Source organism: Nymphaea colorata, chromosome 6 (assembly GCF_008831285.2).
Source record: "Nymphaea colorata isolate Beijing-Zhang1983 chromosome 6, ASM883128v2, whole genome shotgun sequence".
Lineage (NCBI taxonomy): Eukaryota > Viridiplantae > Streptophyta > Magnoliopsida > Nymphaeales > Nymphaeaceae > Nymphaea > Nymphaea colorata.
In genome coordinates, this window is record NC_045143.1 from 8,906,087 (window position 1) to 8,919,652 (window position 13,566).

Sequence of the window (13,566 nt, forward strand, 5' to 3'; positions counted from 1 at the left end):
TTTGTCCCTCGGTTAAAAGGATTGGAATGTGCTATCCTGATGATGGTGTTAAGTGTTATCTTGAGATTTGGAGCACCATTGTAGAGGTTAAGTAGACTAGGCCTTGTCTCATCCTCAGCCACCCCTCCTTTTTTTTTCTCTCTCTCTTTCTCTAAACATTATACACAGGTTAATCAGAACTTAAATATAAGCTGTTCTGAATTTGTCAACATCGTAATTGTACCAATGCAATTTTGTTGGAAGAAAACTTAAGATCACTTGAACACGTTGTAAATAATATATTTTTTTAACTCATGTAACCTAGAATTACTATAGACTTTCAACTCTCCTAAAATCCTATTCGTACACCCACTTAAAATCGCTCAACAGTTGGTCTTAGATCTTAAACTGTAAAAATCGCATTGAGAAGAAACTTGTACAATAAATAATCTTTGAAAGAGCAATTCCACAGCTTTTGTGCAATGAATGAACATGGTGACGGTAAAGGCGGACTAAATATCATTGCATTATGTGGAGCAGTAGATAGACGAGATTCCCTTCAATAATTGAGGGTCTTTGAGTGTCTCCTCGAAGACATCGCATATACAAAAACTGTTAAATTACGTAGGAAGGGACCATTCCCCAGGATAGTTGATGGGAATCTTATGTTATTGCCATTTGGACTGACATCAATCGTACCAAACGAACAGAATCAGTGTTGTTTGTATTGGCCACATCCCCGCTGCACCGTAGTTTAACTGCCCATATTTGGCTGTATCTTTATGTCTCTAAGGTTCTATTTTGTGTTTCAGGGCGTGGTTGGACCTATCATTCATCTTTTAATTTGGTGTCATGTTTGCTACCGTTTGCAGTTTAAAAAAACAACATGAGCATGACAATGACCATGACATTCGAACCTTTGACATTAAGTGTGATCTGCCTTGAATGCTTGATTGCACTAAACCACTTGAAGCGTGCATAGTCTACTTTGTCTCTCACTCTTTTGCCTGCTTATTATTTTTTAAATAAAACTTAGTTTACTTAGATTCCATGTGTTTATGCATATGTGTATGTGTGTGTGTATATATTCAAATTTGTTGGATGCCAAATGTTACCAGATGGCTAAAAATCAAAGTCGGTGGCTAAAAAGTATCACAAACCATCGCTAAAAGTACCACAAACCATTATTGCACTATACACCGTAGTTACCACTAATATGACAACTATTTTTAGATCAGATTTTTCAATTTTTTGTATCCAGCAACATCCAGCATCCAGCATAATATTGACTTAAATGTAGCATTAATCAAGAATATGGTATCTACACCGATACAAACGAGACTGGAGAGAACAGCTCGTTGCTAGGCCTGGGTTAGCTTGGAAGAAGCCACTTCATGTCGTGATGCATAGCAGGGTGGGAAGTAATATGTTGTGTATTATCGTGCACTTAAGGCATAAAATACTGTAGTCTGCCTTCAATTTAGGTTTAAGTTTACATATAATAGTAACGTTTTTTCAAACATGATTTGAATTTGCATAAAAATCAAAGATAGATATAAATAAGTATTAGATTGAGGTTGAATGGTATTTTTTTTTTCTCTTTTTTCTTGTTTCAACTGTGACTCATTTAAGCTGATATTTTGTTCTTTTCAACCCATTTATGCTAGTTCTCTACAACCCGGCAGCAGGTGTCAATTGGTTATTGCTTTTTTGTTAGAGAATTACTAATTTAACTTCACCCACTAATTTGAAATGGCATGTTTTTCTCAGGTGCACTGGGACGGGGATGAGACATCAACAGCACTGTCCTTAATATCGGGCTGGAACTCTAAAAGGGTGTTTGGTAACAGGTATGCTGTGTTCCTAGTATATGTTCCCAATTAATGACTACATCATTGGAATACTGTGTTTCAAAAAACTTAATGTTCCTGTTGCCAAATGTCTTTTAAAAGTTTCTAATCAATTTAAGCTTCACCCCTACATTAAAGTAAGCTTTTAGAATTTTTTTTGGTAATTAATGTAACAAATTAATCTCTTAATGTTATGTAATCCATACACTGGAAATTTTCTTTGTTTACTAGCAGGTTCCTGAATTATGAGCACTACCGAAGGTAAGCATTGTTTTTTTCATTAACAGAATAAAGTACTTGAGAATGATTTACAAAATAAAATTGTATTTGAGAGCAGCGCAGTACTCATATTCTTTCAACCTGTATTAGCACTACCTACCTTGGGAAGAAGATTTCTCCTGTCCGTTGTGTTTGACGACAGGAAAAACCATCCAGCTGCCCTCTATCATGGATCATACCACCATGGCAGAAAGAAATAAAAAATTGAAAATGACAATCGTGGAACGGTTTATTACCGGCACATTGTCGAAGGGCCCTTATAACCCTTTTTTCTTCTCGCTTCTTCATATAAAAATGACAAAGAAAGTGAGATTATCATAGATAAAAGCATCCCGTGTTCGAAAAGGCAGTGAAGAGGAAAACTTTCTTCAACCAAAGTGAAAAATGTCCCACCTACTCACCAAGCCTACTGGATGGAGATGCAAAGACGTAGTTCTAGCGAAGCTTTGGAAACATAAAGCTTTACTGCACGGAGAGGAGGGTGGAGCTCGCTCTGAAAGGAAAAACCAGATCTTTTCTGCGTGGAGGGGAGCAGGTGAAAAAAAAATAAATATTGTAGGAAGGTGAGGAAAATAACTTGAATTCCCTCTCATTGGAAGGTTTTCCCTTCGCATTAAGGGCAAAGGTGAACTTTTTTTGCCCCGGTTTGAAAGGGTGTCATTGATTTCAGGAACAACTGCACCCTGAGGTTGAATTGGACTTGTTTATTGTTGATTTATATGAGTAGCGCTTGTTGAACTTGTTCACCAATAATCATTGCATGAACACAGGCCACCTCTGAAGTGATGAAATCTGCTGCGATCTCTGATGATGATCTCTCTGTTGTAAACCTTAGCAATGCTTTTGAGAGCTGAATGGCAATCGCGGCAGACCCTCAGGTTCTTCATGATGTGAATAGGCACATTGGCAGGTAGACTTATAAGCCCGAAGGCAACAGCCATCTTCTCGCTGTGAAAGAACAGGGCATGTTCCTTTTCTTCATCATCAATGTCAAGAAGAACATCCGACGTTATCGGAACATAGCCAGCAACCATCAGCTGCCTTGATATTTCACTGATCATCGCCTGGATTTGTTCAAATCGAGGATGAGTTTTATCCCCAGCGATGAACTCATGCACTCCACCATGCACCATGATCGAGCTACGGCCACATTCCTTCTTGATCCCTGCATTTTCCATCCTCTCTCTGGTTTTTGAAGCATCATACCATTTCCCCATGCTTGCATATATATTGTACAAGATCACATAAATAGCATCTTTGTGAGGTTCCAAGTCTAGCAGCTTCTTTGCTGCCATCTCTGCTAAGAAAACATTATTGTGTGTTCTACAGGCAGCCAACAGGGAAGCCCAAATTATGGCATCAGGCTCCATTGGCATACTGGTTATTAGCTCTTCTGCCTCCTTCAGGCGTCCAGCACGGCCAAGAAGATCAACCATGCAACCATAGTGCTCAACTTTTGGTGTCAACAGATAAGTATCTTGCATCTGTTTAAAATGCAGACGACCTTCCTCAACAAGTCCTCCATGACTACAGGCGGTTAAAACACCAACAAGTGTGATATCATTTGGCTTGATACCTGCTCTCTGCATCTTAGCAAAGTGATCAAGTGCAGTCTTGGGTCTGCCATGCATTGCAAGTCCTGAAATGATCGCCGTCCATGCCAACACATCCTTCTGGGTCATGGAACCAAAGACAAGCATAGCTTCATGTATCCTCCCGCATTTGGCATACATATCCAACAGCGAAGTTCCCAAGAACACATCTGTTTCGATCAAATTAACTATGATGAATGAGTGGATGATTTTTCCCGCGTCAAGGGCACCCATGTTTGCACAAGCAGAGAGTAAGCTAACCATCGTATAACTGTCTGGTTTCAAATTCGTCACACGCAGATCGCAGAACAGAGTCCATGCTTCCTTGTACTGACCAGATTGTACGTGACCCGCTATCATCGAATTGAATGAGATGAGATCTTTAGTTGGCATCTGGTCGAAAAGCAGGCGTGCATCTTCCACCTTACCCTCTTTGCAATATCCATCTATGATGGAATTGCAAGCAACCAAGTTCTTTCGAGGCATGTCATTAAACACTCTTCTTGCAGAGTAAACATCTTCACACTTTGAATACATATCTATTACAGAAACAGCCAAGCGATCATTCATTTCTATGCCTTCTTTATACGCAAACTGATGAACCCATTTTCCGAGGTCCAAATTTTGCAAACGAGCGCACATACGCAGCAGTGATAAAAGAGCAACAGAATCCGGCTTAACACCCACTGACATCATCTCTCTAAAGCAAAACATAGCCTCCATTTCTCGATTGCACTCAGAATACCCCCGTATCATGGTGGTCCATGAAACGACATTCCTCTCAGGCATTTCATCAAACAGTCGCCGAGCATCGTCAACCAAACCAACCTTAGCATACACGCCCACTAATGAAGTCCAAGATGCAACACTTTTAGCAACCATCCCATCAAAGACTCTCTTGGCATCATCAAGACGACCAAATACTGAATACATATGGATCAAAGAATCCGCAATGAAGGTATCCGACTCGAAGCCAAAGCGAATGGCTTCACCATGTCCCCTCTTCCCAAACTGTAAGTCCAAGGCCAGAGCACAAGCCTTGAACAGGAAGGAGAATGTGTGTGAGTCGGGACGAAGGCCCTTCACCCTGAGCTCGCCATACAGATCAATCGATGTAGTCGGCCTTCCGTTCCTGGACGAACCTCGTATAATCGTATTCCACAAGTAGGTGCTGCTAGCATTTTGAACTTGTCTAAACAGAAGAAGCCCATAACTATAATCGCCATGATCAGGGTCTACCAGGAAGGCTAGAAGATTGGCAAGTGAAGAAGGAAAAAGAACACCATTCACAATCATCTGCGCGTGGAACTGAGTGCATTGTTTCAAGTGTGAAAAGATCGGGCAATGGGCGGCAGGGTTTGGTCTGCAGGAGTAGAGCATTCGAGGAAGAAATTGAGTGCTTGCAGAAGCTTCGTTTTGGCCTTACCAGGAGCAGCCGGTGAAATCGACCAAGCTGAAGTATCGAAAGCGATTTCATTAATGGATGGTTCGAGAAGAATAGACGTTTGCAGCTTGGGCATGCAAAGAATCGCACTCCCAAACACGACTGTGCTCGCAACGTTTATCCTGTCGCTGCGGTTCAGTTCAAAGCGTTCACCTGCAGGCCACTTTCATGCTTGATTATCAATTAACTTTTTTTTTTCCTTCCTGGATATTTTTTTGAAGAACTCATTTTTACCAATCAAGCTTTGTGTCACGTTTGGTAACGTAAATTATTATTTTCGGAAAAAAATTAGTTGCAATTTTAACTTAATTTTTTTATTTTGTTCTGGAAAAACTCCCAAACGTTATCAAGGCCGCCAAACCCCTCATTTTTGTACGGTAAAATGTAGATTTCGACGCTTGAATTTGGCTTGAATAAAGCCTATCAACCCAATGAACTCATGACAAGCGGTGCACCCATCTAAAAAGAGCCATCGACATTCGACAGGTCTGATAAATTTTTTCTTTTTAGATATTCAACACGCCAAGTCGCCGAACTCTATATATATATATAGTTTGTAAATATATACATAAAAAAATCATGAAAACTTGACTTTAGATCAAATCTCAAGTAGAACCATCTACCCATCATGTTTTCAATGATTTTTGTTTGAATATATATTTAATAACATTTACATTCATCTATATGATTGTCAAGAAAACCAAGGATGAAGATAAAAGAGCCTGAAGTTACTGTTGATGAATCCCAGTCCAATCATTGAGAAAAGGAGATTGCTGGCATCATTTGATCAGTGTTCTTGGCCACCAAGAAAGAGACTCTTTGCGACATCTCAGCAGGTGGTGCTTTGCCGTGTGATGCACCTGCTGCCAGGAGGCGATCAACTAAGACTCTAAGAGGCTCTTTCTCTCATGCTAATTTGCTGCCTGTTTCACTCTTGCAGTCTTGTGCAATGGTATAAATGTATTCATGAGGTCCAATTTTACGAACATTCAAAATATAAGGAAAATCCAATGTGTAAAACAAGTTTATCAGCAGATAAATTTAAGACCATTCATAAATTTATTTTACAAATTTTAAATCTACACATCAACATTGTCCAGTTGTTTTTAAATGTAACAATTTCAAATCTTTCGAGCGTATGCACATGGTTAAATTAGCCAGAAACAATTACAAGTAATTGAGAAGTCATATATATATATATATAATTTCAGTTCATTGAAGATGGGACAGCCATCAGGTTTGTTTCTGTGTACTGATACAGGTTGCGACGATATGGCTCTTTTATGTTGTTGCTAACCTGCATTCCATGAAACTGAGGCAGCGGGGCTGGCGTCTCCACCCCCAGATATTTGTTTCTGCAGATGCTCTAGGCTTGCCACCCGCAGCAAGGACGAGCTGCACGCAGCCTTGCTCGTGGAGCCATACACTCCACTATTAACAGTGGCAATGTTGTCGCGCACTTTTGCTCCATCAGAAGGTGGGTGGGAATGATGTGCCCCGTTTCTCGTTGGAGCAATGGATTCTGCAGTGCCGCGCGATGAAGATCCAGATAACTGTGTATTCAGAGATGAAAAATCGAATGTCTGGAAAAAAGGGCCAGCTCCAGTTACTCGCTTAACTGCCTCTTCAGCCATCTTCACCTAAAATGAGCTCCATTTAACCGTGGTTAGCAACTGGTCCACTGGAAGCCAAAGACAGGCACAAATATCTGTCTCGGTTATGCCTTCCAGGAAAAAGTAACTAAAAGAAGAAAACATGCCCACAACGTACAATAGAAATATAAAAGTAACTGAAACATCAAGATACAACTGGGATAATGTCTCAAGACAACAGTAAATTCAAATTGGAAGATACCATGATCCTTTCCCTTTCAAAAATCATTTTTAAGCAAAAGGAACTTTATAAATTATAGATATACGAAGATAAGAAGAAATGCAAATAAAAATGTGGTTGGATTTTCAGTAACAAAGACGATCACTAGAATGTAGCATATGAACTAGCAGCTCACCTTGGCTCTCAATGTCTCAACATCTGCTTTTAAGATTCTATTGTTCACAGCAGCCTCACTGCACTTGTGGTTTATATCTGTAAATCTCTTCAGCAATGAGGAGTTCTCAACTTTCAACTGCGCAACCTATTTATTACAAGCATAAAGTTATAATAAGTCCATTGCTGTTGAGAGAAATGGAAGTGCATGAAGATGAATGCAGGTAAAATGGGAACGTTAAACCGACCTGTGTCTCAAGTTCACTTAAATGTGCTTGTTTCCTTCGCCGGGAGCGCCTTGCAGACTCTCTATTAGAGAGCATCCTGAACCAAATGAAGTGGAACAGTAAAATGCTGTGGCATAGTCCAAAGAAAACCAACAATTCCTAGCATTTGCAAGAGATTCACCATCATGGCCCCACCAAATGGAAAAGGACAGAAAAAATTCAACAATGTTCACACTCCTAGCTAAAGTCTGATAGCTGTTAACAACACTTGCAATGAATATTTTCCATGCAAGAAAAATGACATATGAACACAAAGAAGTGTACAAGCAAAACAAACATAGATGGAATTTTTTCATATTTTTTACACGTAAAAAAAACTAAACGACATGCTTGTTGATCTGTTGTGGGATCCTCATAGTAGAAGTGGTTCTCCGCTGTTTCATATGCGGCAGCAAGCCTTGTCGGTCATCATATTTCATTTGCCAATAATAAACATTAGAGAACATTATTACCTCCGCATGCGCTTAACATCAGCAGTATCCTTTTGCCCAATCATCTCTGACTCTCCTTCAAGGTCATCATCATCATCATCTGATTGATCCTTCGAGGACCCGCTCCCAGCTGCCTTAACATAAGCATCTACACCTTTCTCAACAATAGGCATGGATGGAACCTGAATTGGGCTGTCGGCTGCCTTAACTTCAACTTTGGAGGGGCCTGCAGAAATTCACTGTGAGAGGACAAACAAAGAAAAATGCACAGAACAGCACATCATAAGAGGCACCTACATAATTTAAAAGGAAGAAGTTGTTCCCCAAGTAAGACAGGGCAACCAGAGTTTACGCAGATAGAGTACAGTGCCAAGTGGAACACAGGCTTTGTACAGCTAAACAGTTTTTGAACCTTGCATACATCTTAGCATAGCTCAATAAGTGATGCAATGAAGGTACGATGCATTTTTGAAGAATCGAGTGGATTATTAATATGGAACTCCTTATTGTTGAGCAAACATAATATGACTCCACTTCGAATGAGCACTTATATGTGTCATCTGAAGTGTTGAGAAGCACTAAGTGTCATAGCATATCTTTGACCAAAATGCCTCTTCCATCAGACTGTAACCCCTAGGTAGGATGTGGGGAAGCCCATTGCTATTTCATTCTACTCTATTCAACTATTGACCAGCATTTGAATTAACAGGAGTTAGATCAATCAATCAAATATTGACATGGGATGATTCGCTTTGATGAATCTCTTTGTGTATCCATGTGAAATGATGACAAAGACAAGAAATAATTTATGAATAAGATCAAAAACTATCCTTTTTCTTTAATCAAATAGATTTTAAGTTTAAGCAGCAAACTATCGTAACATAAAGCCTTTTATGGGAGCAGTACCTCACATTTAAAGGACCTAAAAGGCATGGGGTACAAGAACATAAACCAACTGTTAACGCAAGCAAGGAGCACCAGTTTCTTCCTGCTTTCCATTACTTTCTTACCTTCCAGAAAATCTAATAAACAATTCATCGTTTTTTCCCTCTCATAGTAGTGGTGCTGCTGAGGACCTGAGGCTACACTATCTGCACCCCCTAACATATACAGCTTTTGAGGATATGAAAAAAATATGCGCAGTCCAAGAATCAAACAAGAAGGTTTATTGTGTGCATAGGCTGGAAAGATGGGTTCTTGTTTTGTTCTTGAAACCTCTTCTTTCCCCATTAAACCATCAAATAGTTACCAAATCTTACTACATCCGAAACATCATTAAAAGCACTTTCTCTGATGCCCCAAAAGCAAATTTGAGTGTCAAGGTTTGTCCGGTGCGTATGGCTCCAAGAGAGTGAGACAGAACCTACATGACCCTGAATAGTGCACAACTAAAAATGACTAAAAACAACTACTTCCAGATGAGACCAACTACTCATGAGACAAAAAAATTTACCTTTATTAGATGAGTGAGAACATAACTCGGATCTTTCAGAACTGTGGTGCCCATTATCAGCCAGAGGAGGAAGATGTGATTTTACACCTGATGCCTGTGAACATGGTGAGAGAATTTTATCAGCCATGTTGCTCATGGATAAATGATCACAAGTAGGCAATAGAGTTGCCAAGAGACATAAGCTGCAATAAGTTCAATCAATTGGATCACTGGGTACCCAAAGCATGAAGCATGCTCCAAATTACTTGGGTCAGACATGGAGAACATCCTTTAACATACAAATGTAATTAAAAATTCAGGAAAATAAGAACATGGTTGAGAGAGAAGGTTCCATCCTTTGTTATTTAGACAACGGTTGGAAGCCTAGCATGTGGAAACCGGACATAGGCAGGAAGAAACATGACATGCCACCGAGAGATGGATTTTTGATGCTCAACTAAAGTATCTGAGAAGGCTACGATCCCAACTTTAAGTGTCTTTGAGATAGACCCACTCAAGGGAAGGAGATGATTGGAGGAAGGTCGTCCCAACAGGGCCTTTTTGAATACAGAAAAAACTTTGCATGCATAACCAGGAGATGCATCAGTCGTCATTGTAAGACGGACTGAACTGAGATATAACAATAATATTAATGCATTCTTATGAGTAATAATAATAATATCGTAACTCTTTCATTGGTGTTTTTGGCCTTGCAGTTATAAACATACCCATGTCAGAAGGGAATTAAATGTCTCAGGTAGTCAAAAGAAAGGACACAATTATAAAACTATAGATGGATGAACTAGATTGTGAAACTGTAAACAGGTACCGCAGAAGCTGAAAATGCAGCAAATAAATAATCAGCCAGGACAGGATGAATAACGCAATATAGGGAGGATATCAGCTGTAAACAGACATGGTGCCACCATTTATATGTCATTGTGGCTGTTGTATTACAACGAAGCAAAATAGATGGATCATCTATGATTTTCAAAATCAACATAGTTTATAATGATTCTACTCAAGATTTATGGAAATAGGAGGACCACAGGTAATACAGAAGACACTTGCACAAACACAAATCTATTTTTCACATTCTCTCTAGCATATAGTTTCAACACCAGCTACGAAAAAATGTATTATACAGGTTTCAGATTATTTGATTAAAAAAATAATGGTTACAACTTTGACAAATCTGCATTATCCAAAAAGAGAAGGATAAAGCGGTGAAGCACCTGAAGTAGTTTTGTTACATCGCCTCAGATAAACTAAGATACGATGCGCGCTTTTATTATATGGTGATTCTTAAACAACAGAAGAAATTAAACACCTCCATGTCAGATCCCAAAACGAGAAACATCTGTCAAAGCACCACATCTCGTTAACCAACATGCACACAAACGGCTCAAAACAAAAAGAACCACAAAACTGAACAAAGTTTCAGAAGGCAAGCAACTTATCGGGACCCACTCGCGCCAAACAAAAGAACCTTATTCTGAGAAGGAGAACAAAACAAACAAACAAACAAGCCATACTCGAGCCATGGCGACTGCCGCGCAAGCAAGATCAAGACGCTGCTTCAGAAGGGCCTGATAATTGGCTGAATCGACATGGGGCAGCGTCGAAGCGTTTTTCTTGCTCCCAAAAACACTTCCGACGAAGCTATTTGAGTCTCCGCCTCCGCCCCGTCCATCGAAGTTATTGATCTCCGGGGAAGAAGACGACGGGAACGAGATAGAGGCGTTGCTGTGAAGGTGCCTCTGGAACGCCCATTCCGAGGTGTTCCTGCCCAACTCGCTTGAGCTTCCCGCATGGGAAGAAGCCGCCCAGAAGGAATCTGCCATCTCCTCCGCAGCCTAAACCCTATCCAATTCTCTCTCTCTTTCCCACCCCTCCCTCTCTCTCTCTCTCTCTCTCTCTCTCTATTCAGAAAGCGCAACGGTGAAAACGATCACCATGTTATATATCTGCAACTTTCCCAAATGTCTATTATCTATTCCCAAAATGACACCAACGTCCCCCTAAACGGATTAGGACGGGGAAAATCGTGGGAGACCCCGCCGTGGGGTCCACCATGTGAGCAGATGATACCAACCCGCCAAATCACGTTCCATGGGACGATCTGAAATCTTGGCCGTTCACTTTTACGATGGACGGTAGTTAGGCTTCCATGATCTATTGGACGGAATGAAGCCGAGGATGTCAGATTGCTTTGAAAATGTGACAGTTGCTGACTAGATTCTTCGTCATCGGGGTACCGACCCACCTTTTTTTATTTTTAAGTTAAAAAAGATGTCAAGCGTTTATGAAAAAATCCAACCAACTTATTATTTCTGTCAACGGATCGGAACTAGATTTGTTGAACCAATTTAGAAATTAAATGATAAAGTTAGCATATCTTCAAGAAATCGGATCAGATTTGGTTTTTTAAGAAATAACAGTTGATAGAATTCGATTTTAAATAAATATTTGACACAACAATATGCATCAATATGACTAGCTAAAATTTTTCTGCACCCAATATGTGTATACTTTGAAAGTCGGTTTTTAACATATCATAGAGCAATTCAGAATAATTTGTGTATTTCTAAAGGTTAGTTTGGTATCGGCTTGTGAATTTTTTTGGTATTTGAATTGGATTTAAAAGTTCGATCAGTCTCGGATTCAGATTGTGAGTCTAAGGTTGAGTTGTTTTAAGAAATCCTCATTAGCATAGAGTTTTCATGTTAAAAACCATAGATTTAAAGTTTTATGTTAAAAAGTGTGGATCTGAAATTCATTTGGATATGAATCTGGTAAATTGAATGTGTTAAAGGATACCTCTTATGACACGAGATGACAACTTCGGCTCATGCTGCGCGGCAAGAACCTGATTGCTGCAAGCCTTCAAACCACCGAACGGAGCGCAAAGGTAGTTTGAGAAAACGAGTGTATAAAGAATGTTTGTGAATAAAGAAATATCGCAATGTATTCGCTTGGAAAATTAGTACATCACGAGAAAGATAAACAAGGATAATGATCTCGACTTTACTTATATATAATGGCCGAGGCCTTCGATTCCGATCTGTAAACTTTTTCATCTTTTTGACGGCCTTATACAAACTAAAAATCTTTTTGTCGGCCTTATACAAACTAAAAATCTAATTAAGACAAAGGTGGTTGGTGGGTCATAAGCCTTCCGTTTCCAGCACTTTAATAATAACAATAATGTGTAACAAATTTTATATGATATGAAATTTTGGAATAACATATATGGAATCGCACTACTATTATTTTTACCACATTTATTAAGAAAAGGCACAATACTTTTGTTTGAGGTTGCCAACCAATCGGATCTTCGACAGGTAAATGTTACTACGTCCAATCCAAATCCAGCTCCAAGTGGGTGGAGCACTCTAGGATCTAACCTGTTTGAATTGCTACTTATTTTATGACAATTTGCAAAAAAGAAAAGAAAGTTGCCTAACAAGATCCGATGGTTGAAGATCTGACAAGAACTACAAGCATTCTTTTATTTTGGACCGGGGTCCACTTTATTTTATGATATCCAGAATTTTAAGTTTAAGATCTCATATTTTATTATAGCGTCACATGGGTTCCTCATATTTTCATTTAAGAAGCTTAAATTTATCAATCCCACTGAAATCATTTTCCGGTGCCGTGAAAATCAAATTGCTTCAGTTATTTTTCTAGCATATATATATATATATATATATATATATATATATATATTTATTGAAGTTGGTAAAAGCGAAACCTCTTGGGGAACTAAGTTGATCATTCCATAGCCTGTAATTTACTTTTAAAAGACCAATTCAACCTTATTTTCATTCCATAGCCCGAAATGGTACTGCTTCCCTAAAATCTTTAATGCATTACATCAAAAAATTAGAAAGAAAAAAAAAGTTGAACCTCAATTAGGAGGCAGAAAAGGGCAGCAGTTAAAATGAAAATCTATCAAAATAATGTGATAAATTCCAAATTTTTCATAGCCACAAAGATCGCTTTAAAAGTGTGGGCAGCAAGCATGTGCACGTGACTCCACCCATTTGGGCACCAAATGATATTAGAATTGAGTGGGCGAAGGGCAAAAAGATAGGAAGAAGAGAGAGAGAGAGAGAGAGAGTCCAACTGCCAAACTTAGAAAAACCTTTCATTTTTCGACCAAAGCTGCAGCGTAGTGGACCTCATTGGCAGTTAAGTCCAACCATTCCCTTCTGTCAATGGATTGAATCCGAATTAAATGCATTATTTTACGTATTTGATTTTATTATGTTCATGTATTC

The 13,566-nt window shown here is 39.2% G+C and overlaps 2 protein-coding genes across 2 annotated transcripts; both read right to left on the minus strand.

Annotated features, from left to right (window-relative positions):
- Positions 1–2,136: 2,136 nt before the first annotated feature.
- LOC116255628 (pentatricopeptide repeat-containing protein At1g08070, chloroplastic-like) lies at positions 2,137–5,283 on the minus strand. The gene has a single exon (XM_031631500.2). The coding sequence runs from the start codon at positions 5,078–5,080 to the stop codon at positions 2,852–2,854; it is 2,229 nt and encodes a 742-aa protein (XP_031487360.1). The 5' UTR covers positions 5,081–5,283; the 3' UTR covers positions 2,137–2,851.
- An 897-nt stretch (positions 5,284–6,180) lies between these two features.
- Positions 6,181–11,204, minus strand: LOC116256435 (light-inducible protein CPRF2-like). Its single transcript, XM_031632798.2, has 6 exons — positions 10,816–11,204; positions 9,302–9,395; positions 7,870–8,074; positions 7,379–7,454; positions 7,153–7,278; positions 6,181–6,784 (listed from the first exon to the last, which is right to left on the minus strand). Exons 1-6 carry the CDS (start codon positions 11,122–11,124, stop codon positions 6,437–6,439), a joined length of 1,158 nt encoding a protein of 385 aa, XP_031488658.1. The 5' UTR covers positions 11,125–11,204; the 3' UTR covers positions 6,181–6,436.
- Positions 11,205–13,566: the final 2,362 nt, after the last annotated feature.

What these genes read in the sequence shown, in the direction of transcription:
- LOC116255628 (XM_031631500.2), bottom strand. Translation starts at nt 5,080, where the DNA reads ATGCTCTACTCCTGCAGACCAAACCCTGCCGCCCATTGCCCGATCTTT.
- LOC116256435 (XM_031632798.2), bottom strand. Translation starts at nt 11,124, where the DNA reads ATGGCAGATTCCTTCTGGGCGGCTTCTTCCCATGCGGGAAGCTCAAGC. An exon ending in TTCTCACTCATCTAATAAAG is followed by an intron (nt 8,075 to 9,301) that starts GTAAATTTTTTT and finishes GAATTTCTGCAG; the next exon opens with GCCCCTCCAAAGTTGAAGTT. An exon ending in GATGTTAAGCGCATGCGGAG is followed by an intron (nt 7,455 to 7,869) that starts GTAATAATGTTC and finishes CATTTGGTTCAG; the next exon opens with GATGCTCTCTAATAGAGAGT.